Genomic DNA, 25102 nt, shown 5'->3' on the forward strand with positions numbered 1-25102 from the left:
CAGGAGATCACTGATCTTCTCACAGCCGTAGAACTCTCCGTACTTATCCATCACCTGACAGGGAGGAGACGGTGTTTACATCATGTGACTGAACCTGAAGCTTCTTTGGGCTGAATCAGGAGTGACTGAAGGTGGGGAGATGGAGCGTTTCTGCAGAGCCTTCAGCCGTACGTGGGCTGGAGGCTTGTGAACGTGATGGTGAAGCTTTCTGTGCCGGCGGGTGCAGAGCCAAGAAAGAGCCCAATATGACAAAGACTAAATAAACCAGTCCACACTTGAGGAGTCTGTCGCTGCTCCAACTTTCTCTTTCTGCCAGATTCAGCACTGCTAAGCTTTCATCTGTGGAGACGTGCAGCCGGGCCCGACGCTGGCAAACAAACAAACAAACAAGCAAGCAGGCAGGCAGGGAGGGAGGCGAGGCGCTGAGACGCTGCCAGGATGAAGTCTGAGCCTAAATATGAAGCTCGGGAACAAACCAAACTAATCTCACACAGCAGCTCATTAACTGTGCTGCATATAAGTCACTAATCAGGACTTTAGAAAGTCTTTAAAGGTGACACAGGGATAAGAAAACGCTCTTTAAGATGAAGTACCTCCACTGGCCACTAGTTGCACTTCTTTATGGTAACTCAAACCCTTACTTACTCATTTAAGAGGAACACATTTTGGAGCCCATATGCTTGTTTGACCAATGAATTAAGAGTTTAGAGTCTAAGATTCTTTCAAGCCGTTGTCCAGCGGGCCATGACCCTAACCTTCAAGCCTCCTCCTCCTCCTCCTCCTCATCTTGCCACCCTGTGCAGGGAAAGGTGGCGTGGTTGTATCTAACCATCTGAGACGTTTCAGAGTCAATAAACCTTCTTTGGAGTCCAAACCCATAAATCCAGGCATCATACGGCAACAACTTTGATTTGCCGCCCAGACGGGGTTAATATCTCCCTGTAATGACTCCACTTATGAGACACCTGAGCCATCAGAGCGGCGGTGAGAGTGCTGCAGAGTAAAGAAGCTTTACACCGCCTGTCACACGCTTCACTTCAGACTTTATAAACCGAGTACAGAGGTGAGAAAACATTTAGAGTTCCATCTTACCTTCCTCTTCACAAACTTATCCCAATAATTGCTGGGAAACGATCTGCAAAAGTGGAACAAACATCAGAATTATACAGAATGTTGCCCAGTGAGCAGCGGGACAGCATTTAAGGATGAAAGAGCGTGCTGTCAGAGTGTGTTAGAGACGTGACGGCACAGCGGCGTGGAGGAGAGAGAGCATACGCTGTGTTAATGACCAGACGATCCCACTGCCCTTTGATGTCCTCCTCCGGGGGCTGCTGGGTCACGTACAGCCCGTCAAACTCCAGCCGCCGGGCCACTTCCTTCTCACGTTTGAAGATCACCAGAGGTACCTGCCAGTCACACACACACACACACACACACACACGTTACAAGTTTCCCAAAAGTGACTGTAATTTTTAACATTTAAAGTTTCAGTAGTCAGAGTGAGTGTGTGTGAATGTGTGTGTTGGACCTTGAGGCAGTAGTAGCCGATGATGCAGCAGAAGGAGATGAGTGTGTGAGCGAGGGCCAGGAAGTGAAGACACGCCTCCATGTAGCCGCCGTTCTCCTCCAGGACAAAACGCACGGCTTGACCGGAGGCGTCGCGGTCGGAATCTGGTTCCTCATCCCCAACGGATATGACCGCTTCTTCCTCCTTTTGCGACGCTGGTGAGGAAGCCACCTGGACAAGAGGAGGAGGAGGAAGAGGAGGAGGAGGAAGGAACCCAATTATCTTAACCAGATATCTGTATGATCTCCGGGGCTGGGCGGCTCTGAGTTATGCTCTTCATCTCCGCTCTGTCCTCTTGGAGCGCCGACACAATTGTGCTTGAAGCTCCCGGTGTAGATTTGATTAAAATCCATATTTTGCATGGATTAATATTCCAGTTATTCTTTAACGTTATAGAGGAATGCATGGATCATTGTTCAACACTGAAGCTAAGCACAATCATGAGACCAACCTGCGTGAAACCCTTTTATTACCTCGCTGCCTTCATTCTCTTCTGAATAGAGGTGAAATTATCAACCGGGCGATGATGAAGAATGGATAGAATGTGCGAGCCCGGTCTCACCTTGTAGAAGAGGAGGATGAAGTTGATGGCGAAGGCGACGAACAGAGCCAGCATCCGCATGTGGTAGAAAGTCCTCGCAAAGCAATTCTGAGGAGAGGGAGAGGGAGAGGGAGAGAGAGAGAGAGAGAGAGAGAGAGCGTGTTTATGCACGTCTGTGAGCGAGTGAAGGATGTTAAAGTGTGCGTCCTGATGGGAGCCTGAAGCACATGCACACGCGTGTGTATCGACGGCGGTTTACCAGCAGCCTCTTGTGATGCGTCCTCATGGTGTCCCAGAGGGCAGCGTGCCGACTCTCTGCTCCCTCACTGTGACTGGAGAAGCCCCGGGCCCGGCGCTCCGGCTTCGCTTCCCTACTCCGGGACTCTTCTGCCCTGCAAACACACACACACACACACACACACACACACACACACACACACACACACACACACACACACACACACACACACACACACACACACACACACACACACACACACACACACACACACACACACACACACACACACACACACACACACACACACACACACACACACACACACACACACACACACACACACACACACACAGAGTGACTCCATATACCAGGGAGATGGAAAACTCATCTAATCTTGCGGCTCTGGGGAAAAGCAATGATTTTCCTTTAAAGGGCCGGAGCAAACACTCACTTTAGTTTCTGTGCTGCGGGCGTTCTCCCCTCTGATCTCTCCTCCGCTGTGTTGTGGTTCTCACACTGCTGTCAGGGAACAGTTACACGTAAAGAGCAGCGGCTCCATGATGGATGTTATCTCACACACTCTCTCACACACTCAGACACACGCAGTTGAAGCCTTACCGCCCCCTGATGTTCCTCTGAGAGCTCGGCGGTGGAGACGCTCCTGCCTGCTGCGTTAAACAGGTGGCCCAGCCCGGCTGTGAGGTCTTGACTCAGGAGTCTGTACTGCCCTCCTTCCTTCTTCACCTTCAGGCCGAATATCTCCTGCAGAGCGTCCCCGTCCCCGGAGGAGGCCGCAGCTTTGGCCACACTCTGCTCCCGCTCTTCCCTCTGAGGCGAGCGGTCGGTGGCGCCGCGCCTCCGTCTGCGGCCGGCGCAGCTCGCCGTCTCCGTGACTTCGTCGAGTGTGGGCTCGAGTATGCCCCCGAGCAAGTCTGACAGGCTCATCTGCTTAGCTCCCTCTATGAGGCCGCCGCTGATGAAGACCACGTACAGGAAGTACAAGACGCCCTGCACCACGGCACAAACGCTCTGGACCAGAGCCGTGAAGAAGAACCTGAGGAGGGAGATGGCTGACGTGACCATATCCCTCAGCGTCATCTTCTTCAGCCTCTTCATCTTCCTGACACACCGCTGAGCCGCAGACAGGACTCCTTTGTTTCCCAGCCCGTCTTCATCTTCACCCTTACACTCCTCCTCATCCTCTGACTCTTCCCCAGAACGCCTCAGTGCAGAGTCTGAGCCGGAGATCTGAGCGGCGAGCTGCATCTCAAAGATGGTGTCCTCGCAGAAATTCACAAACATTTCCATCTTCTCCTTCTCCCCGCCCTCGTTCACCACGTCGAAGATGAACTGCCTCTTGGACTCCTTCACCTGCGGCTTCTCCCACTGCGCCCGGCTCGACTCGCTGATCTCAAAGTAGACGCGCTCGATACGCTTGCCGCCGCCCAGGATCTCGATGCGGCCCAGATGAGGCTGGAAGTAAGACAGGACGCAGCCCGCCGGCTCCAGAAAGGTCCTGAGCCGGGCGTCGTGAGGCATGTGCTCCGACAGGTTGGTGAGGAGCACGGCCATGCTGAAGCCGATGTCTTTGGCCGGCTCGTGGAAGCGGTCGGCGAAGGCCTCGTAGTCCAGGATTTCTCCCTCGTCGCTCTCCATGCAGGAGAGGAGGAAGTGAGTCTCGGCCGGGGCGAAGCGCTTGCAGCTCTCCATGGCTCTCTGGAACTCCTTCCTGGAGATGCGACCTTTGCCCTCGGGGTCGTACTGCCTGAAGGCGTCCGAGGAGGTGAGGTCCTTCAGTTTGAGGAACGTGTCGAAAAACTTGAGGATCATTTCCACGTTGCCGGATGATTCCACCAGCATGTCCACCATCTGCTTCCCGATGGTTCCGTTAACAACGTTCCCTGCGGCGAAAGCGAGAGGCGGAAAGAAAGGATGATAAGCTATAAACGGCTCATCAGAGTAGATTGCATAACAGCGGGAAATGCGGAAACGTTACCCTCCAACATGGAGAGCAGCAACACAATCATGTCCTTCTGCAGATCCATGAACTCCTTCAGAAGCTCGATCTGCCTGGAATCCTGCAAACCAGGGACGCATTTGAAAACAATGTGTTGATATTTTTACTGATTACAAATGTGGAAATGGACCTGGAAGCAAAGATGTGACAGGAAAACTAAAGAGAGAACAGTCAGATAACAGATCATCGTTTGTTTACGTCACAACTAGAGAAGCATTACCTGAAACATCCATGTATTTAAATAGTGAATGGCCAAAAACCAAACCTTAAGAATTGTGAAGCATAAAGCTGAAGCGTACCTGAGAGAGCTTCATCTGCATGTGAGCAAACACATGGAGGAACCCGACCACAGCGTCCCACAGACGACTGTGGGCCAGGCTCTGCTGATTCCCAGCACACGGGCCCTGCACACACACACACACACACACACACACACACACACGGATCATAAGAGCTGCTCGGTGTTACATCATCTCTCCACTAGACAGCGGTGACTCATCATCCTAACAGGCCAGCTGACCTGGATGTACTCGGTGAGCGAGTTGAAGACCTGCTTGGCCACTCTGATGGCCTTGGAGAAGTTGCGTTGGCCGTGCGTATCGATCACATCCTTCCCCGAGTAGAACCAGTAGAAGTCACTGATCGACTCCTACGACGTTGCAACAGGATGTAGGGTTTAGGAGCCGTGAGCTTGACACACACACACACACACACACACGCACACTGATGCTGAGGCTGAACTAGATAAAGTCTTCACTGATAGGGAAGACATTGATTAGGTAAATAGTTCTGTCAGCTCAACAGAAATAGGAGTGATTGGATGAAGAGAAAGCCTCCAGCAGAGAAAGCAGAGAGTTTAAAACAAAGATTACTGATGTAATAATTATACGACCGTACTGATTTGATCCAAAGCTGCTGGTTAAATACAAACTCCAGCGCCTGGAGGGGAGCGTCGAGCTATGAAAGTGTGTTTATTGCTGCTATCTGGGCTCATGTTGTGTGTCTGCGGTGCTGAACAAAGACGGCCTACACATTATTCCTGCATCTCATTCCTGTTACATCCTTTGTCGCTTGTTTTGGCCAAAAAAGTGTTGAGGAGTAGGCGGAAAGCTGTCACACCTATCATTTCCCTCTCTAACTCACATTAATTGACATCTTCTTCTTCTTCTTCTTCAGTATTTTGTGGTCCTACAGAGGAAACATAAGACGCAGCAGAGATCTGGGAGCTGGTTGTGTTTGTAGCTTGCTTACTTGTATTCGTAGTAAATAGTCCACAGTGGAGATGATGATGTTCACAGTCGTGTTGTTTCCTGTTTGGGTCCTCAAGTAATTCTGAAATTCTAAAGAAAACAAAGCACGAGGGTGGAATTAGCACAGCAGGCGGGAGGGGGGACGGAAACATCATGGCGTTGTTTTACTCATTAGACGATTCCAGCTAAAGCCAAACGGAGACAAACTGCTGCATCGTGCTGACATCATCACTCAGGCTTCAGAGCTCATCTCCGTGTGTGTGTGTGTGTGTGTGTGTGTGTGAGCTTGTATGGATTTGTGTGAGACCTGAGTTGTGTCCTTCACAGAGCAGCTGAAGGAAGCGGAAGAGGTCACAGGTCAGGTCTTTGTGCGGCATCACCTTCTCTCCTAGTGAAGGTGAAAGGCGGTGAGAGACAAAAGGAGACGGAGAGGAAGGATAGAATGTGTGTGAGGGTGGGGGGGGAATCACTTCAGACTGAGAGGGGAGAGAGAGACATGTTGATAGAGTCCAGACAGAGAGCAATGAGATACTTCAGAGAATATTCCATCAGGGATCCTTCACACGACTCCACGGCGGTGAAACGGTATTAGAGGAATGGATTTTGTATTTCCATATGAATACAGTACCTGAGCTCTCATCCATGGCCATCCCTAATCCCTCTGCTTTGTTCCGCCGCTCAAACGCATTCAGATCCAGAACACTGCATGACACACACACACACGCACACACACACACACACAGAGAAAGAGAAAAGGGAGACACAAGGATCAGCAAAGCTTTTCATGCCGTCGCCACATTTCCATCTTATCAATCACTCAAGGAAACTCAGGCTGACAGGTGTGAGACCTCTTCCTGTCCCCTCACCTGCAGGACTGCATGAGTCCCGCCGTGCTCTGGAAGAAGCCCACGTCTCGCCTCTCACGCAGGTAATCCAGCATTTTCTATCAGACCACAGAATCAGAGACAAGGTTTCATCAGGTTGTTGACACTGTTAGCGCCTCTGTTATCGTCTTTAAGGCGGCGTGGCGGCTGGGCTCACCTGCTGAACACAAGGGTTCCCCCCGTTGAGAATGGCGATGCCCAGCTTGAGAGTGGGAGCCATCATGGAGCTCATAGCACCTGGTGGAGTGTTCACAGGTCTATCAACAACCACTGCAGCTCTGACTCTCCTTTGCTCCTTCAGCAAACCTCCCAGCCCTCCCTGCTCCTCCCCCTCCCCCCTCCTCACCACCCCCACCCGCTTAGCCCACGGAGATCCGGGAGGGCAGCACCTCCTGACCCAGACGTGACCGTCTCCTACCTCTGCTGGCGCTGATGGTTTGCAGGAGCATCTGGGCGGCGCCGCGCTGATGCAGCCGTGCCTGCTGGTACAGCAGCTTCTGCTTCTCCACCTCCTTCTCCTGAACCAAGGAGCGGTTCATTAGCTCAACTAATTGGTTTATTACTTAAGCACTTAATTATATCAATTACACTCCAAATAGAAGAGTCTCGTCATTTTCCAATCAATCATTTGTTCATTTAACATAAATGAAATGTCAATGTCAACAATTCATCAAACATTGCGATTGGTAAGAATAAGAGAAGAAGAGCAATCAGAACAAATCAACTCAAAACAATAGAGCGCTCATCCACTCACTTCAAAGCTTTCCACCTCCTGTTCTTCATCCTCGTCCTCATCCTCGTCTCTATGGCAGCTCTGGGAGACCAATCAGATTGGGTTGTATGAAGCAGAGGTTGTGTGATGTCATGCTACTTTCAAATAAAAGTATAGAGACCCAACAACTAAATCTCCTCCTGTGCTCGTTAAGTTCAGTCATTTCATTCTGCTCCTGAACGCTCCATTACCTTTGCCATGACAACGGTGTAGCTTTTATAGAGAGCGTCACTTCCAAGCTTACTGTGAAAAGGAAGCAGACAGTAAAGATGAACAGACGGTAAAGATGTACTGACTGGATTTAGAAGTGTGGATGTAGGCAAGAAAGAACAACAACAACCTTACTGGTGAGGGGCTCTGAGCAGTAATGAAAGCAGAGCAGGTGTGTTATTGCTTGAGATTTTGTATAATGGACACACACACACACACACACACACACACAGACGCACAATGTGCACACACACCTCCTCTCCGTCAGAGCATTTCGACTGAAGAGCCTAATGAGTTGTAGGAGGGGATCGATGGGTTTGGCACCTTCCACGTCCCTCTCTTCCTCTCGCTCGCCTCCGCACTGCTCTGTCGCTCCTCCTCCTCCTCCTCCTCTTCCTCGCTGCAGTGCAAAGATAGAGTGAAGCCACTAATGTGCTTTTCTTTAGTAATGACTCACACACTGACGGCCACGCACACTGACTTTACAGATGTTTGCTCGGGGGAAATTTAATTAAATCTTAAAGAAGCTTTCTCCTGCTCCTGTTCCGTTTCTCCCCGGCCTGTTGTTACAGACACACACAGACAGACACACACACACACACACACACACACACACACACACACATATAAAGTCTGCAAACAGCTATATTGGCATTTTTTTCTATCAATTTTGTAAGTTTTCAAGGAATAATTGCATAATATGGCTCTAACACTGTGAATGTCCCGTCTGCCAACTTGACCACAGCTTAAGGAACTTTTAATACACTCACTTTCTTAAGTAATAATGCAACAGCTTCCTTATCCTGGCAGCCACAACAGAGGAGGCTAACTTTATGAGCCAAGAGAATGTGCTACCTACCTAAGAGGCTTAACTGAGGGCTGCAAAACACTTAGAACTACAATAATGTTGGACTAAAGCTGTGATTGTTTGACTAACAATTCAGCCTCTAATAAGGAAATGTAACAAAGTACACAAAGACAGAAATAACAAAGTAATGAAGGTGGAAAAGACCTGACTGCAGCGTTTATGATGATCACTAATAAAAATGATCAGATTATACATTCAGCAGATGTGAGAGCAGCTGATGTGGTGCGTTCATGTCAGTCTGAGGCTTTCCCCCCCCCCCCCCCCGACTTCCTGTTCTTACTCACAGCTAAATCCTCCACCAGCTTCTCCTCAAAGCTGTAGTCCTCAGCTGATATCCAGGTCTTCTTGTAACCTTGGAGGAACATGTTGATGGCTCTGTGCCTGGGAGACAAACCAAGAGAAAGGGAATTTACAAGCGGGTAAAACAGAGGACAGCTTAATTAGATGGTGATAGGTGATGATCTCTTCCATATTTCTCTCCCGGTCTGATGTGAAATTAAGAAACAGCACTAATGGAAAAATGTACAAATCTTCCCTGAACTCCATTTTCGTTTATCAGCAAATCAGCAGAGCAAAGAAACGACGTCTGCGATCTACAGTGGGTGAGAGGTGACAGTGGAAGACTCTAAATAGATTTTCATTACTTGGCTTAACTTTCCTCCACCTTATTTTAAAGGTTAACCGTTGCCATGCCAATCATGTCTCCATTATTCCAGAGGATTTGGACGATCCCACACTGCCTCGGTTTGGTGACCTCACCGTGTCATCTCTTGCTTCTGAGACCTTCTCCACTTAGCCGTCTCTAAGTCGTACGGATAAGACGGCGGTTAGGAGGAGCTGAAGGAGTTTCTTTGTGTAGGATGTGGGCGATTAACCCTGAGGGAGTGTGTGAGGAGTGTCTGAGGAGCTCAGATTTACAGCGGGAACGCAGCTCAGAGTGGAATTGAGGCTCATTTGCATTGAGAGGTGCCAGCTGAGTTGATTTGGACGTCTAATTAGGCCCGGGTTGTGGACAGCTCCCTGCTGAGGTATTCTGGGCATGTCCAACTGGGGACAGACGAGGGAAAACAGGAAGTGCGGGGGGATGTGGCTCAGGAGAGGGACATCTGGGCTACCTGGCTTATCCTCCATGACGAGGACCCAGATGACGGACGGATGGATCGAAGTCTTATGAGGTCATTATCTCACAAATGAATGTCCACCAATATTTAAGTAGGAATAACCAATAACATTCATGGGACTTGTAAAATAGAAGTCGAACATAAAGAGTAGAATAATTGAAGGAGCTGTTTTTGTAGCAAACAGACCCCTCCTTCCTGATGCGAGGGTCTCCGGCTGAGCGTCTTCAAGCACTGTTGCAAAGGTTGTCACAGCGGCTGATGAGTTATTTCTGTACCTGGGTAGGTTGTAGAGCGGAGCCATCCTCAGGCAGGCCACCACCGCTCGCTTCCTCTGCTTGGATAGAACCCTGTGCCACGCTGCTTTCCTCTTCCTCTGTGGGCGCTCCACCTAAAGACGAGGGAGAACGCTCCATAATGAAACCAGGCGCCGCAAGAGCCTGATATGACCTGATGGGTCCAGAGGCAGGCAGCGGCGGAAGAGGAGGAGGAGGAGGAGGAGGAGGAGGAGGAGGAGGAGGAGGACTTCTTCTTTATTCTGACATTTATTCCATATCAGTGTGGAGTAAAGGTGAGAGTTATGAAGAACGTTCACAGCCGGGAATAGTTTGGTTCTAAAAGTATTCAAGCATGCAATAGTAACTACTTTAACATCCATCCATGCAGGGCAACGTTAACATGTCAGCAACAACATTAGAACGCCAAGATAATGTCTTTGTATCTTTCTAATCCCACCTGATCCAGGTGATGAAGGACCCGAGCCAGGATCAGAATCCTGTCTACAGGATCAGAGGAGGTCCTGGTCTCCTGCCTGGACCACTTTGGAATCTCCAGAGAGGAAGAAAAGAAGAAAGAAAGAGAGAACATCCATTTCTTATTGAGAATTGCTGTAAGAAACATGAAAACTATTTTTGAAAGAGAGAAACTTGTGTAGACGACTCATCAGCTTCTCAATATAAATCATCTCATAAATTGCTGAAACCTTTAATAATGAATAATAAATACATAACACCGTCCTCTGCAGTGTCATCAACGTGCTTTACATAATCCTGCTTGTTTACCTTAATCTTTGTTTAAGCAGGCAGGTCTGGCGTCTGTGAGTTTTTGCTGCATAGTCAAACGTTTGTTATTTCACAGGCATACAGCCTCTTCCTCACCTTCCTCTGGAGAATCTCCCGTATCTCATCCTCTGAGTTCTTCTGTGGAAAGCAATCAAGGGCCAATATTAAATCTGTGACAGAGACCCTCATCTTCATCATACTGTATTGATTACAAGCAGAGTCTTGAGGAAATACAGTCGATAAGCAGTGATTTCAAATTTTAGAAAGCCTTTCCTGGTGGAGGCTGCAGGAGTGTGCAGCGTTCTCTCTCTCTCTCTCTCTCTCTCTCTCTCTCTCTCTCTTCTCTCTCTCTCTCTCTCTCTCTCTCTCTCTCTCTCTTCTCTCTCTCTCTCTCTCTCTCTCTCTCTCTCTCTCTCTCTCTCTCTCTCTCTCTCTCTCTCTCTCTCTCTCTCTCTCTCTCTCTCTCTCTCTCTCTCTCTCTCTCTCTCTCTCTCGCCCCTCACCTGAGTGAAGCAGCTCTTAGCCAACATGATGAAGCTCTGGTCAGCGGGAGCACAAAGGCGCAGTCCCACAGGGAGCAGCCTCTTCAGGGAGGCCATGATGAGAGAGGTGTGTGTGGAATAACGATCCCCCTTCCTCTTCATCCTCCTTTTCTCCTGCGTGAACTAAGGGTGGAAAAAATCATTAAATGTGCGTGAAAAGACATGAAAAGGGCCGCACACGTGTGTGTGTGTGTGTGTGTGTGTGTGTGTGTGTGTGTGTGTGTGTGTGTGTGTGTGTGCTTGCGTGCCTTTGTGCATTTCTGACCTTTGACATTTTGTTGTCGTTGACCAAGAATGCCAAGTTGTCGATTTCATTTTGGACCACAAAGTTCTGCTCCTCCCATTTGAAATTCTAAAGGTGTTGGGGTAAAAAAAAATATTTGTAGCGCAACTAAAGCATTGACTGGAACCGACCGGTTGAGGAGAGAGTGACATCCTGTGTGGGCCTCACATGAGATTTGGCCCAGAAGATGAAAACCTCTGCCACCATGCTGAACAGCTGCTCTGCCTCGGGGTTTGACTCGTTCAGCCAGCTGGCCCTGAAACAAGACAGGCCGGCACCGTCGCACTATCACAACACAACGCAACGCTTTAAAGCCTCGACGCTGACCTGTGCTGACCCAAATGACCTCTTTCTCAATGTGTGCATCTTAAAATTAGCATCTTTCAACCATCGTGAAGAAGAAAGCTCACACACACACACACACACACACACACACACACACACACACACCTGCTGCTGGAAAGACTTTGGAGCAACAATGGCACTTTGATTATGCAAACAAACTCCTCTGATGATAATTACAGGTCTGTGGTCTGATGAATAAAACTTACACCGTCCAAAATACTTCACATTACCACGGAGGGCTGTGGTGTTTGGCTCTGACAGAACTTCCCACGCGCTCCTGGGCGGCGTTTCTTACCGATTGGAATCCACAAAGGGAATGAGGAGGGGGTAGAAGGCGTAGAGGTCTCGCACCAGCAGGGTGAACTTCTCCTGCACCTGCAGCTCGGCATCAGAGGCGCTGCCGCCGCCCCCGTCCGCCTTCATCTGCTCCTCCTCCTGCAGCACGCACTCCGCCCGCTTCCTCAGCTTCTCCATCAGCGGCAGGAAGTGGCTCCTCAGCAGCTCGGTGTGGGCTTTGCAGATGATTGGCTGAGAAAATACTGAGACATGTGAAAGGACAGCTAGTTTAAGAAGGAGACAAAGGAGACAGTGGAGAGCACACACACACACACACACACACATACACACACACATCAGGCATCAAAGGTGTGAGTGGAACCTACCTGCCAGCTGTTTCATCCAGTCTCCCTGGCTGGCACCTACATGGTTGTGAATGATGTGAAGGATTTGGCCCAGCAGGTCACTGAGGTGCTGAGGCTGTAGCGAGGTGCAGATTGGTTCGTCCAGCCGTCCCTCAGGACCCCAGAGCCACCAGCGGGACATGTAGCTGCACAGCATGGGCAGGGTGACCTCTGTGACGTGGGCGTACTGAGCCTGCTGGGCTCCGGCCCCGGCGCCTGCTAACTCCTTCACTTCCCTCAGAGCCTGAGACAGAGAAGGCAGGAGGGGACACATGTCCTCCACCCGCTCTGGCAGCCCCACGTCTGACACAGAGACAGATAAGGTGAAGTTAGTGTGGATGTGAGGGAGTGTAAGGGAGTATAAGGAGGAGAGCAGGTTGATTACCGTCTCTCTCAGTGGGACTCATAGTGCTGTAGATGGAGTGAGGGTTGTTGTGGTTCAGGCCCGGCTCCAGGAAGCAAACGGGCAGAGCTGAGGTCAGAGCTGCCAGACAGGCCCCTGCTGCAGGCCTCAGCCTGGACAGAGACAGGGACAGGACTGACATGCGTCCAAATCCTACTGAGCTCAGCAAAGCAGCTGTGCAGCTAATTCCCTCATTTTGCTCACAGGTTGAATATTTTCTAAGTAACCGTTCTTGGCCTTGATGTTTGTGCAGCAGGAAGCAAGGAGCCAAACATTTCATTCAACATGCAGTAGCCTAGCTTCTCCAACAACAAGTCTGAAGACAACATAAGCACACTCTTCAGTACCCTTCAATGTAGCTGCTGCTGCTGCTGGTGCTGGTGCTGCTGGTGCTGGTACTGCTGCTGGTGCTGGTACTGCTGCCCAGAGAGTAGAGACTGTTGAGGATGCGGTAACAGGACACCTGGACACCACCCACTGCAGAGACAAGGTGAGGATCAGAGGCCGCTGTGCTTCAGAAACAGCAGAGAAGCTGACAGCATACGATCACGGCCCAGAGGAGGAGCTGGACGGCTGCTGATTGGTGTAATGAATGACGGCGGTGTAATTAAGAGAATGGAGGCAATATGCCACCGCCGCCGCCGCCGCCGCTGCTACGTGGCCCGAAACGCTTAATGAGACATGCTGGTATAGATTGAGCAGGTAGAAGGAGGAGGAGGGGGAGTGGATGCCAGCTGCTCTCTCTGCTGCTGAGCATATTGGGGGAAACAAATGAGAGTGAAGTCAAAACACACAGGGAGGTCGGTGAATGACAGGAGGGAGAGACAGACAGACAGACAGGTATTACATCACTCCTACAGTAACTCAGAGCTATAGGTGGAAGATTCACACATACAGAATCACACATCCTTTATTTTATAACACGTATGACACTTCTCTTTATATTTTGCGACAATGCAGAACGCAAACGCTTCCCCCCGTCACCGTTAGCTATAAGCGCTCCTTACCCACGACGTCCACGCCACAGTTGTGGTTGCTAAGATGCTGGAAGAGGGCGGTGAGGGTGGGCAGGAGGACGGCGGTGGTGTAGCCTAGTGCCTCGGCCACGCCCCTGGCCTGCTGACTCCTGCTCTGAGGCAGAGAGGCTGAGGAGGCTGAGGAGGCTGAGGAGGCTGAGAGGTTCTCCACTGTCATCTCCAGATCCACCGCAGCTGCCTGGAAGAAGGAGCGCAGGGACGCCAGGGTCGTCTCCGGGGACGACTTCATCAGTGTCCTGGGGCCAGAGGGGGAAAAGGCTGGGAGATGATTGTGCTGCAAAGATATTTACATTTTAAAAGGTTTCTGGACTAAAGCAGATGCTGCAACTAGAAAAGATACATTTTAACTTTGGTGATGACTATTTACTACTTTTTCCTGTGATTGCTTCCTGCCTCTCACGGTTCAACCAACATTCAGATAGCAGTTACAGGGTCTGCATGAGAGCCAGTTATTCCACATGTGGTCCTCTCTCACACAGTAAGATCGTTGTCTACCTGGCATCCAGAGCCTGAGCCAGGACGTGGAGGCAGCTCGCAATCGCCGAGGCTTCGTTCCCTGGGAAAACCCGAAAAGTGAATGTGAGCACGGAGCAAAATGTCTGCCAATGAAGCTGTAAACACAGGCGTGGACTGAGACTCATCTGAGATCGTTAAAGGATGGAGGCTTTAGTGGTGCAGGCACAGAAATGAACCCCAGCATGTGAGTGAGTGTGTGAGGCGTCCTCACCAAACTGAGCCATCCTGTGACGCACCAGAGCTCCAATCTTACAGAAGAGGCTAGAGGAAAGGATAAGAATCGTTTTGTTTAAGGTCATTAGTAAAGGAAAACAGGAGGAGGAATTATAATAAAGAGACAGACAATCAGGAGAAAACTCCAAAATAATAAGGTTACTTCAGTGAAGATCTAAATGTGTGTCCGGCTGTGAGTCATACCCCACCACCATCTCCTTCTCCTTTCTGGAGGCATGGCTTCTATTGTGGTTTGATGAGGGAGAGGTGGACAGGAAGTAGGAGCGATGGCTCTTTATGTAATGCTCCACCAGAGGAAGAACAACCTGTTGGAGGGGCGACGAAGGAAACGGTCAGTTTGTGGAACTGAACGATGGCTTTACCGATTCAGAGCAGACGATGAGAGGCAGGGAGAGTGTGTGACATCAGAGGGTGTGTGAGTCAGAGCCAGTGTGTGTGTGTGTGGACATCTGAAGCATGACTCTTCGCAGTTTTGGTTGAGCGGCTGGAACTCTGGGGGTCGAGTCAAGCTCCGTTCAGCCGCTGCATTCTGAGAGGCAGAGCGGCGTGGGCGGGCTTGGATCAATGTCCTGATGGTAATGGACACGCCCACATGGATTTCCAAAACGGTTAAATAAATTACATGGCCACAAAAAGGGTTTCAACCAGAGGGTGGGCAGCCCATGGCAACCGGCCAACAAAACTAATTAGGTGATGTAAATGAAAAATGAAAAAAAGAGAAAACGGTTAAGGAGGAGGGAGATAATTGCATTGGAAATAGGAAATGGGAAGAGGGCGACATCAAGGTCAGCAGACGGAGGATTTGATCGGCGGCAAAAACCTTGGAGAAAAATTGGACGGGCTCACGGTGCGGCAGCGGCGCTCCCTCTCCTCCCTCTCCTCTCTCTCCTCTCTCTCCCTTTGACGTCTCTCCTCTGGCCTGCATCACCTCTGGAAAAGAGAAACAGAGGAGTGATGCTCTGTACAGGACACACACACACCCACACACACACACACACACACTGATTTGCAGACTCGTCATCCCCGAGTCTGATTGTCGTTCATTAAAAATGAAAAGCCCATGCCTGCTCAGACGTTTGGGAGTTCACGAGTTCAATTCTTCCATTAGTTAAACCCCACATGCTCCATTTTGTCTCTAAACCTTACCCAGCTCCAGTATTTGATGTTGAGCCTCCTCAGTGTAGGACAGCAGCTGTTGGACGAGTGTGTAACCAAAGCTGCTGTCCACCAGGGGAAAGTCCATGTCTGCAGCCTTACGATCCCTGTGGAGGGAAACATTAACTTCATACTGCTGCACTGGAGGCTGTGTCCTGTGCTTAAAGCTCAGAGGTCAGAGGAGGTCAGCACGCCCAAGAGAGAGAGAGGGAAAGTGATCACCTCATTATCTGCCCACCTGCAGGTCAGACAGGCAGACTCATGCTCACCTCCACACCGTGAAGCCGTTCAGCTGCAGGAACTTCAGGACGTCTTGAGCTCGTTCCCTTTGTTTGGTCTTTTCCCTGACCGTCAGGGTGTCAAAGGGCACGAGCATCAAGTGGACACCGCCTCCTGAGGGGAGATGGAGGAGGTGAGGAGAGGCCATGAGAGGAGAGGAGAGGAGAGGAGAGGAGAGGAGAGGAGAGGAGAAGAGAAGAGAGGAGAGGGGGGAGAGGAGAGGAGAAGAGAGGAGAGGAGAGGGGAGAGGAGAGGAGAAGAGAAGAGAGGAGAGGGGGGAGAGGAGAAGAGAAGAGAAGAGAAGAGAAGAGAAGAAGAGAAGAAGAGAAGAGAAGAGAAGAGAAGAGAAGAGAAGAGGAGAGGAGAGGAGAGGAGAGGAGAGGAGAGGAGAAGAGAAGAGAAGAGAAGAGAAGAGAAGAGAAGAGAAGAGAAGAGAAGAGAAGAGAAGAGAAGGGAAGAGGAGAAGAGGAGAAGAGAAGAGAAGAGAAGAGAAGAGAAGAGAAGAGAAGAGAAGAGAAGAGAAGAGAAGAGAAGAGGAGAGGAAGAGTACCTTTATTCTCCAGCTCTACTTTCTTCTTCTTGGCCCAGGTATTGTGGAAGTTCTCAGCCAGTTGTTCAGCCATGCCCTATAGAACAGAGAACAATAGAATAGAAGCGCTGCACATTGCTGATGTTACTCATTTTGTGACAAGACCCAGAAGCACTCCTGACACCAGCTGCTCTCTCTCCTCCTCTTTAAGAGCTACAGTCAGCATCTTTCTCTTAAAAGGTCGGGACTCAAGGGAAGACCATACTATTCTTTAGGAAACCTGGAAATCTATGCCGCCGTGTTTCCTGCGTGTAAACGTGCACACAGAGTTTATTTTAGACGTCTCCGTCTCCGGGCAGAGCTTCAGCGTCTCATCATGTTTGTCCTGTGCCTGGACTCTAGCTTTCCTTTCCTCAGTCAAACTTGGATTTGTTTATATTTGCTCCAAAATACCTCTGGTGGAGAGAGAAGCTGCCTGGTTAAGCCTGTTAGGGGCGGTTAGGGGCTGTCAGAGGGCAGAGGGATACTGAGGTACAATTTCATGCACTGGATGCTGCAGTGGATGTTTGGAATTCACTTGGAAGTGGATGAGACTTCACATCTGTCACAGCTGCACAGTGCTTTGACTTGGAAGCACAACACAGCTGCTGGTGGACATGAAGTCACCGCCTTCAACTCCACAACATGGACTAAACTTTCGCTTTTAAACTACCGCTGGGCTTTTAGCAGGAGGAGAACACCGCCAGTTTAACCCTGCGATCACTTACACACTGGTCCCATGATAAGGTGATGATGCTCGTGTCCACTGGCTTGGGGCTGAAGGTCGACGCCCCTTCAAAAGACAGCTGAGGGAGTACAAACAAATATCTGATCAACCGGGGACAGGAACAGGATAACGAGTGGCAGCATCATGTCAAAGAATAAGCAGACGGTGATCCAACACATTACATTTCAGAGCAGAGTGAGGTCCGCAGGTTTACATGACAGTATCTCACAGGCTCTGTGTACGAGCGCTATCTGATTTACAAACGCATTAACATAATCTTTATGAGCCGTTCTCCCTGTGGTGCTGCTGTAAACAGCTGCTCTGTTTGTTCTGAGTACCTATATATAATAACAACAACAATAATAATAGTATTTGAAGCCTGTGTGCTGTGTGTTTATTATGGATAAGAGCCTTTATTAAACTAGCTTCCCGCGGGCCGCAGGCGTCTGTGCTGCCAGGCCGGTGCGCTGGCTTGATGAAGACCACGTCTCTTGGCACAGAATGCATTTGCGTTGAGTCGTAAAAGCCTGGGTGAACAGTACCTGTCGAGACTGAGAGATCCACCGCGCACATGTGTGCGTGCCAAACGCATCTCCTTCTTTGGTCCTCTCTATGGTCCATCCAAGAGCCAGCATGGTCTTTAGAGTCTCTTTAATGGCCCAGCGATGCACCTCTTTGTCCTGGAGAACACAGCCATGCACTTACAGCATCTATACAGTAAAGCTACAGAAACCATCCTGATGTCTTTAGGCTTTAATGTGTGTGACCCTTTAGATTGTGCAGATGAAGCTTGGTGAGGACTGTGAGGAATTCACTGGAGACAGAATTTGACAACTAGGAACAGAAGCTTCCTGCACTTTTCTATTTCAAACACCAAATTTGGTATTCGTGCGCCTCTGGGATTTGTCAGTTCACTGCACACACACGCACACACACACACACACACACACACACACACACACACACACACACACACACACACACACACACACACACACACACACACACACACACACACACACACACACACACACACACACACACACACACACACACACACACACACACACACACACACACACACACACACACACACACACACAGCACAAATTGACTTTGTGTTTTACCTTCTCAGCCAGAGCCCTGTATGGCTTGAGGAGCGGGTGAACCTTTGTGTTCTCACAGAGTTGTTCCCCATGAACCCAGCCGTTGGCAAACTGACAGAGACAACAGACAGATTCACAAAACACACACACACACACATTAGGAAATATGTAGCCGGCACTCTAATCCTCATCGATTAACTCAACAAGGCCACGCAGACATGTTTGCACACTGTCAAACACACATTCATTACGGAGGAGATGTGTTCATAAGCGGCACGGTCCTGACCAGGATGTCATCCATCATCCTGTCCTCTCAGGCCGGCCCCTCAGATGTGAGGGATGATTATTGTGATGTTACCTTGTCCAGTGACCACTTCTCCTGAGTGTGCTCCGCATACTTGTTCACTACAAACTCCAGCTTCTCTGGCAGCGACACGCTACAGCAGGGGAAGAAAATGTTTGATTTAGCTCCATCACACACACTCACAGATGGAAGTGTGCATGCAGGGAAGGCAAGGCAGGGGAATGATGTACATTCACACATCATTCTGTTCATTATCTTCACATCCTTTGGCTCGTTATCTTACTTGGAGGTATCTATGGGCTGGGGGTCAAAGTGTCCGTCTGTGTCGATGGAGCCTTTCCTCTCCATGTGGGACACACAGCATGGATCCATGTGATCAGGAGGCAGAGCCCTGGCCACAGCAGACAGGCACTGGACACACAGCCTGAACAACTGAGACTCACAGGGCTGCACAGAGAGGGGGGGGGGGGAGGAAGGGAGGTTTGATGTGTGTGGGAAGGAGAGAGAAGGGGAGGAATAAGGTGGGACACATCAAAGGAAGGCGATGGGAATGTGATGAGTGAGCATGACTGAGAGAGAGCGAGTAAACGCCGGGAGAGCTGAGGAGCGACCAAGGACTATGGATCATTAGAAATGGATCTGTCTTGGTTACATCTAATTAGGCCCAATATAGGAAACTCCTGAAATAATAATGCTGCCCGTCTCCATCTGCTCCGACTCCATATCATCTATTCATCTATTCATCTCTTCACTCCTCCTGTGTTTAACCACAGATATGAGCTAAGTGCAGCTAGTATGAAAGGAAAGCAGAAGTAGTTCAGTTCTACTACAATAACAAAAGTTGCAGATTAATGTGTCCTGCATCAGTATTGGAAGTGAATCCCTCACTTATTGATTACTCTCGTATTTCAAAGCCTCTGAAGGGTAACAGAGCAACACGACACAACATGGAGAGGAAATGATCCCTCGTCTTCCTGTTGCTCCTAAACTACACTTTAAGGAGTGGGGAGGAAGAAAGGAGGCTTTTATTCTGTGATAGAATTAGTCTGTCAACAACAGAAACATTTATTATTTTTCTGCCACTTTCTTCACGCTCCAGTGAAACACAATTTATTTGATTTCCCCTGAAGCGTGAGGATGTCAGATGTGCTCTGGATGTTTTACCTTCTTTGCCAAAGCGTTCAGCAGACCCCAGAACAGCTTCCTGGTGAGGTGGAGTTCCTCCTCAGAGGCTGCACTCTGCTCCCCCGGCCCCCCGGGCGGTGAGGACGACCTCCACGTCTGCTCATAGTGACTGGTCAACAGCTGGTTAACAGAAGGAGGAGTCATCAAAATGCATTTGATCAATTTTGTGGCGAAAATGCGAATGTGTTGTTTTTCCCGGCCACCTTAAGTGGAATCTTGGTGTTGTCTGTCAGGTGGGGAACGTCAAAGACGAGACGGCGAAGAAGCGGCTGCATCATGGACGGCTTCAGCTCACTGACAACACCAAAAGATCAGGAGCATTAGTTCCGCTGACAGATGTGCACACACCTGCACACACACAGCTTCAGGTCGCCACACCAGCTGGATGCCGACCTGCACACCGCCAACAAGCAGTCCTCGATGGAGTTCCTCTGCGCCTTGGTCAAGCTGAGAGCCCTGGAGAGATTGTAGACGGCCTGGATGAGAGAATCCAGCAGAGCGGCGTGGTCGTCCGCCGCACAGAAGAGCGCTGAACACTTGGTGAGGAGGGGGAGCACGGCGGTGCACAGGTATCTGTTCAGGGCCAGGGCCATGTCTGTGGAGCCCAGGTCAGCCTACAGGAGGAGAAGAAGAAGCAGTTCACACACACACGGTGCAAGTACAGTGGAGCTAAAGAGACGAGAGGCAGGGAAGGAGACACAAACTACAACAACAACAGATACACTCTCCTCATATCTCCCCTCATAGAGAACCTCTCTAACTCTAATCACACATCTCTGCTCACGGTGTCGAGCGAGACGGCCGCCTGGATGTCGGGCAGGAAGCCAACTTCCAGCAGGTGAAGCAGGAAGTGTTGGCTGTGGATGCCGTAAACTCTGTCCAGGAAGAGAACCATGGCGGCCTTATGGTCTGGGCAGAACACAGTGGAGAGGTCGGCCTCCACCAACACGCCATCTGGACAAAGACAGGGACGGCATCAGGCCTGGGTTTAAAAATACTGGACTTGACATATAGATAGAAATGACAGCGATGATAGGACGACGCTCTGACCTTTAGCCAGTGCGGGCGTCTGGAAGGAGATGCTGATGACTCCCTCCAGGTCTGTGATGGGGATCAGAGACTTCAGGATGGCCCGGATCCTGATGGCTTCACCTTTACCTGCATGAATCAGCTGGACAGCGCAGGAGGGAAACACTGATACTGGTCAATCTCACACACGGAGGAACATTCCTGATGCTGCAACCACTTTATCTTGATCCACATCTTTGGTACAAGCATCAAACTGAGGGACCTTTCCTTTTCTTTTCTGTCTTTCTCTGAGAGTTCAGTGTCTATCGGACTGCTGAAGACAGGAAACACACTCACATGCATCTCTGGTGCGCAGCGGCCCAGCAGATCGATGAGGGCAGAGTAGAATGTCATAATGGCGTGTCCCATATGAATGAGGTCATCGTCATTGTCCTGCACAGCGTCTCTGTTCCAGGGAAACACAGCAGGGAAAAGCTTGGCAGAAGTTCAAATAGTGAGAGGACAGATGAAGTAATTTACAGAATGAAGATTTCTAAATAAAGCATTGGTAGCTAAACTATAAGCTTAATCTAAATCTCTATCTATACGTTTTGTCAGGTAGCCTTGAGGGAATGATGGGAGGAAAGGGGTTAAACTATCTCGTCTCGTGCTTTGCAGCAATCACCCATTAGAAAGACTGACAGTGCTCTGGTGGCCTGATAGGTGGAGTAAGGTCCGTCCATGGAGGGGTCCTCTGAGATCCTGATGGCCTCCTCCATGGCTCCCAGGAGGCCCTCGCCCCCGTCACCCCGCAGGGCCGGACCAAAGCACTCAGGCCGGCGAATCAACAGCCTCAGCACCACATAAGCATTCTCCTCCACACTCTCACCTGCGGACAGGAAACACACACGCACACACACACACAAGGGCAAACACAACAAACAATGAGACTTTCAGCACAGCGGCTCTTTTATTATCTATCTCTTCCAAATCTGTACGGACTGCGGCATTCTGGGAGGAAACATTACGACCAAAGCAAGGATGACAACCAGGTTTCAGGTCTGATTCAGTCTAATCAGTGTCAGACGTGTGCAAGAGGGAGCGCCGGTTCAATTGGACGACACCGTCAACACCCTCAAGGACAATTTGTAGGAAAGCCTCAGGGCTCTGCTGCAACGTGAGCAAAATCAATAAGAGAACAACCTGAGAGTGAATATCTGCATTACAAACAGCCGGCTTAATCCTCTTGTTGCTCTTATTTATCTTTGCCCCGTGTTATTATATAGAGGCAATGCAGCAAATATTGACTCCTTGCCATAATCTCATTAACACGTGTTTCACTAGAGAACGATAGAATAGTTCTGGACAAAAAGGAGTGGTTGGTTACCGTTACAGAACACGGCAAAGCGCAGGAAGTCCAGGTAACGCTCGCCCTCCACAGGGTTCCATCCAATATCAGGGTAACCTTTGGCCAGGAGCATGGGGCAGCTCTGCAGACCGCAGCCGGCAAGGCACTGGACCACCTGGACACCAGATTAGATGAGATTAGATTAAGTGTATGTTAGATATGATGTTTATGTAAACATACAGAGTGGTTGGTGTTGTTATACTCTCTAATGTTTGACTCCATTTCTATTTTCCTCAGTGTCCATATTCCCTCTGAATGAAACTTGTTCTTATTCAGTTTATTCATAGATGTGTTCCCAACCTGTAAGTATTATGCATGAGGTCCAGGGTGATGGAATAAAGGCAGCAGATGAAAACGAGAGAGAGGAAATTGGCTTTCATACACAATGACAGTGCGACCTGCGTCACCTCTGTGCCAGAAGTTTACTCCAACAAACAGCAGAGGAGACTGAGAAGGCACAGAGACATTGCAACATAAAATGCAACACACGCACACACACACAAGCTCTCACACACACACGGCACAGCGTGTTCCTTGCAGTGGCGTTGCAATCTCCCAAGTGTACACAACATAGTGGAGATGATAAACAGGGGCAGTGTGGCGGCACGTGAACTGGTTTCACCTTCTCCAGGCTGGGCTCCCTCAGCGCTAAGGCCAGCTCGTTGTTGTCCATAACAGAGGCGGCGGCCACGTCCAGCGGCGTGGCCCCACGCATGGACGGAGACGCTGGGGGAACAAAGAGGCCAAACGATCACAACTCCTGACTCGCAAACAATTCAGAATGTCAAACTGCCGGGAGTCGGCCTCCTGGTAAGGGGTTAATAATACGCCTGCCATGCTGGCGGCGGTGCAGCCCTGCGGCGTCCTATTCACCACGCCCAGAGCACGACAGCTTTGGTCCATTTCCCCCCGGGGAGAGATAATGTCTTATCTACAGCGCACAATAACACAAACATCTGAGCAATCCTGTGGAATAGATCTGTAATAAAACCTCACAGCTAATAATGTGCAGCTTCTCACAAAGATACACAGGATACACTCTCACACACTCCTCTGCGATGGTGCGGACCCCCCTGCAGAGACACGGAGCCTGTGGGGGGGGAAACAGAACTCACCCAACCCCACGCTGCTGTTCTCTAAGAGGTAGCCCAGGTGGTCGAACAGGGCGCCTTGATTGTGACTGCTGATGCGGCAAAAATAACACAGGAATCGACAGCAGTTTGCCACCATCTTGGGAAAGGTGATCTCCTAGTGGAAGAGGAAGAGGAAGGTGCTGGGTTACAGAGACACCCTGGAGTTCAGACACATCAACAGAGAAGAGGAAGTAACCAGCGAGTGAACAACAACAACACTCCCTCACCTTGGACTCCCCTTCTCCCAGCACGTTGACCATCACCTCCATCACCGTCTCGTGCATCCCCAGTGCCCTCATCAGGTTGGGATGCTGGTAGAAAACTTTATTGTTCATGATGTCTCTGCGTGTAAAACAGTGAAAACAAAAGGAAGTGTGAGCGTTCCCTTCCTGCAGAGGTCGTTAACATAAGAGTGTGTGAGTTTTTAAATCCTCACCCCAGTCCTCTGATCATCAGTCTCTCCTCCTCTCTCCCCATCCGGACGCTGAGGAGCGAGCGGATCTGCCCTAAGGAGGAGAGGAGGGCCATGGTGTCGTCCACCGAGGCCTGGCTGATGGTGTAGGTTTTGCAGAGGGGTCCTCCCATTTGGCCGGCGAGGCCCTGATACTGCCGGTGCAGCAGGGAGAAGATGGCCCTCACCAGGTCTGGGTCCTCCATGTCAGCCTCCTGGGCCCAGCGCACCATCGTCTCAGAGATCAGCTGTTTGAGGGAGGCTGGAGGAGGAAAGAAAGAAGGAAAGAAGAGGAAGGAAAGGTCATTTAAGTTCTCTTGAAGTCCACATCTGATCCGTCTGGCCTGAACCCACATTTGCATGTCATGACTCACTGTGATTCGGCGGTCGACTCTCCCGCTCCAGCTCACGGGACGTTTTCTGCCGCCCGATGATTCTCCCCACCAGACCGAGGAGACGCTCCCTCACTGATATCTCTGCATCCTCCTCCTCCTGAGAGTCCTGTTCCGATTCAATGCCTCCAGAGCAAAAGCAGAAGAAGATGAAATTGACTCCGTGCTCGTTGCTGTAAGTGAAGTCTCACAGTCTCACAGTCTCACAGGTCCACTGAGGTCTCATAACAAGATCAATACTGTCTGTCAAAGACACAGGGGCAGTATTCCTACCACAGTGAGTGTTGAGGAGGTGATGGAACTCCAGCAGCAGCTCTCCAATCTCCTCTGGGCACGGACAGCTCTCAGCTCTCTGCTGATCCTCTCGGAAACCTAGCAGCATGTTGATCTGGAGACGGATCAGACAGATAGAGACAAACTGTATACAGACAGTTGACAAGAGTCTGTCATTTGTTTTTCAAAGATTAAATCAGGCAGAAGCAGTTTGTCCAAATCCTTTCCTCGTTCCCAGCACACAGACGAACACAAACACACACACACTCTCTGCCTTGTACCTGTTCCTGCGGGGGCGAGCGGAACTCCTTGGTCTTGCGGGCGGTGAGAGCGGCGGACATGTTGAACGCCTGCATGACCTCGTTGTAGCGAAAGCGCTGGTTGTCCTGAAGGCGGCCCACAAACCCGTCGGAGAAGGCCGCCACCGCCTCCACCCTGTGGCGCACCTGGCAGTCACACAGGTAGGACAGCAGCTGGCAGAGCTGGAGAGAGATAAACTTATTTAATGTTGCATGAGTCACTTTAAAGTGATAAACACAGCAGC

The 25102-nt window shown here is 50.1% G+C and overlaps 1 protein-coding gene across 1 annotated transcript in view; it reads right to left on the minus strand.

The window, feature by feature from the left end:
- ryr2b (ryanodine receptor 2b (cardiac)) overlaps nucleotides 1-25102 on the minus strand; it is a 49108-nt gene that overhangs the window by 7310 nt on the left and 16696 nt on the right. Inside the window, exons 38-96 of the mRNA XM_076137205.1 lie at nucleotides 24840-25040; nucleotides 24559-24673; nucleotides 24268-24411; nucleotides 23879-24155; nucleotides 23670-23784; nucleotides 23425-23557; nucleotides 22932-23035; nucleotides 22289-22424; nucleotides 21604-21790; nucleotides 21259-21367; nucleotides 20944-21064; nucleotides 20678-20847; nucleotides 20287-20507; nucleotides 20097-20187; nucleotides 19873-20013; nucleotides 18992-19155; nucleotides 18763-18841; nucleotides 18426-18515; nucleotides 17841-17978; nucleotides 17300-17377; nucleotides 16554-16629; nucleotides 15994-16117; nucleotides 15716-15831; nucleotides 15390-15454; nucleotides 14753-14874; nucleotides 14547-14596; nucleotides 14315-14375; nucleotides 13790-14055; nucleotides 13200-13259; nucleotides 12765-12917; nucleotides 12362-12682; nucleotides 11995-12238; nucleotides 11523-11610; nucleotides 11328-11423; nucleotides 11033-11194; nucleotides 10626-10667; nucleotides 10204-10296; nucleotides 9747-9859; nucleotides 8635-8731; nucleotides 7737-7846; nucleotides 7464-7515; nucleotides 7255-7314; nucleotides 6919-7018; nucleotides 6658-6737; nucleotides 6483-6559; nucleotides 6245-6318; nucleotides 5924-6004; nucleotides 5618-5706; nucleotides 4887-5015; nucleotides 4666-4770; nucleotides 4346-4427; nucleotides 2968-4250; nucleotides 2801-2868; nucleotides 2368-2500; nucleotides 2130-2216; nucleotides 1529-1738; nucleotides 1276-1406; nucleotides 1093-1135; nucleotides 1-54 (exon numbers count right to left, since the gene is read on the minus strand). The exon at nucleotides 1-54 is cut by the window's left edge and continues 86 nt beyond it. Coding sequence (XP_075993320.1) covers nucleotides 1-54; nucleotides 1093-1135; nucleotides 1276-1406; nucleotides 1529-1738; nucleotides 2130-2216; nucleotides 2368-2500; nucleotides 2801-2868; nucleotides 2968-4250; nucleotides 4346-4427; nucleotides 4666-4770; nucleotides 4887-5015; nucleotides 5618-5706; nucleotides 5924-6004; nucleotides 6245-6318; nucleotides 6483-6559; nucleotides 6658-6737; nucleotides 6919-7018; nucleotides 7255-7314; nucleotides 7464-7515; nucleotides 7737-7846; nucleotides 8635-8731; nucleotides 9747-9859; nucleotides 10204-10296; nucleotides 10626-10667; nucleotides 11033-11194; nucleotides 11328-11423; nucleotides 11523-11610; nucleotides 11995-12238; nucleotides 12362-12682; nucleotides 12765-12917; nucleotides 13200-13259; nucleotides 13790-14055; nucleotides 14315-14375; nucleotides 14547-14596; nucleotides 14753-14874; nucleotides 15390-15454; nucleotides 15716-15831; nucleotides 15994-16117; nucleotides 16554-16629; nucleotides 17300-17377; nucleotides 17841-17978; nucleotides 18426-18515; nucleotides 18763-18841; nucleotides 18992-19155; nucleotides 19873-20013; nucleotides 20097-20187; nucleotides 20287-20507; nucleotides 20678-20847; nucleotides 20944-21064; nucleotides 21259-21367; nucleotides 21604-21790; nucleotides 22289-22424; nucleotides 22932-23035; nucleotides 23425-23557; nucleotides 23670-23784; nucleotides 23879-24155; nucleotides 24268-24411; nucleotides 24559-24673; nucleotides 24840-25040 — 8211 coding nt within the window. The remainder of the gene's footprint in view (nucleotides 55-1092; nucleotides 1136-1275; nucleotides 1407-1528; nucleotides 1739-2129; nucleotides 2217-2367; nucleotides 2501-2800; nucleotides 2869-2967; nucleotides 4251-4345; nucleotides 4428-4665; nucleotides 4771-4886; nucleotides 5016-5617; nucleotides 5707-5923; nucleotides 6005-6244; nucleotides 6319-6482; nucleotides 6560-6657; nucleotides 6738-6918; nucleotides 7019-7254; nucleotides 7315-7463; nucleotides 7516-7736; nucleotides 7847-8634; nucleotides 8732-9746; nucleotides 9860-10203; nucleotides 10297-10625; nucleotides 10668-11032; nucleotides 11195-11327; nucleotides 11424-11522; nucleotides 11611-11994; nucleotides 12239-12361; nucleotides 12683-12764; nucleotides 12918-13199; nucleotides 13260-13789; nucleotides 14056-14314; nucleotides 14376-14546; nucleotides 14597-14752; nucleotides 14875-15389; nucleotides 15455-15715; nucleotides 15832-15993; nucleotides 16118-16553; nucleotides 16630-17299; nucleotides 17378-17840; nucleotides 17979-18425; nucleotides 18516-18762; nucleotides 18842-18991; nucleotides 19156-19872; nucleotides 20014-20096; nucleotides 20188-20286; nucleotides 20508-20677; nucleotides 20848-20943; nucleotides 21065-21258; nucleotides 21368-21603; nucleotides 21791-22288; nucleotides 22425-22931; nucleotides 23036-23424; nucleotides 23558-23669; nucleotides 23785-23878; nucleotides 24156-24267; nucleotides 24412-24558; nucleotides 24674-24839; nucleotides 25041-25102) is intronic.

This window comes from Genypterus blacodes, unplaced genomic scaffold (assembly GCF_046128005.1).
Source record: "Genypterus blacodes isolate CSIRO-AG114 ecotype Tasmania unplaced genomic scaffold, CSIRO-AGI_Gbla_v1 ptg000299l_1, whole genome shotgun sequence".
Taxonomy (NCBI): domain Eukaryota; kingdom Metazoa; phylum Chordata; class Actinopteri; order Ophidiiformes; family Ophidiidae; genus Genypterus; species Genypterus blacodes.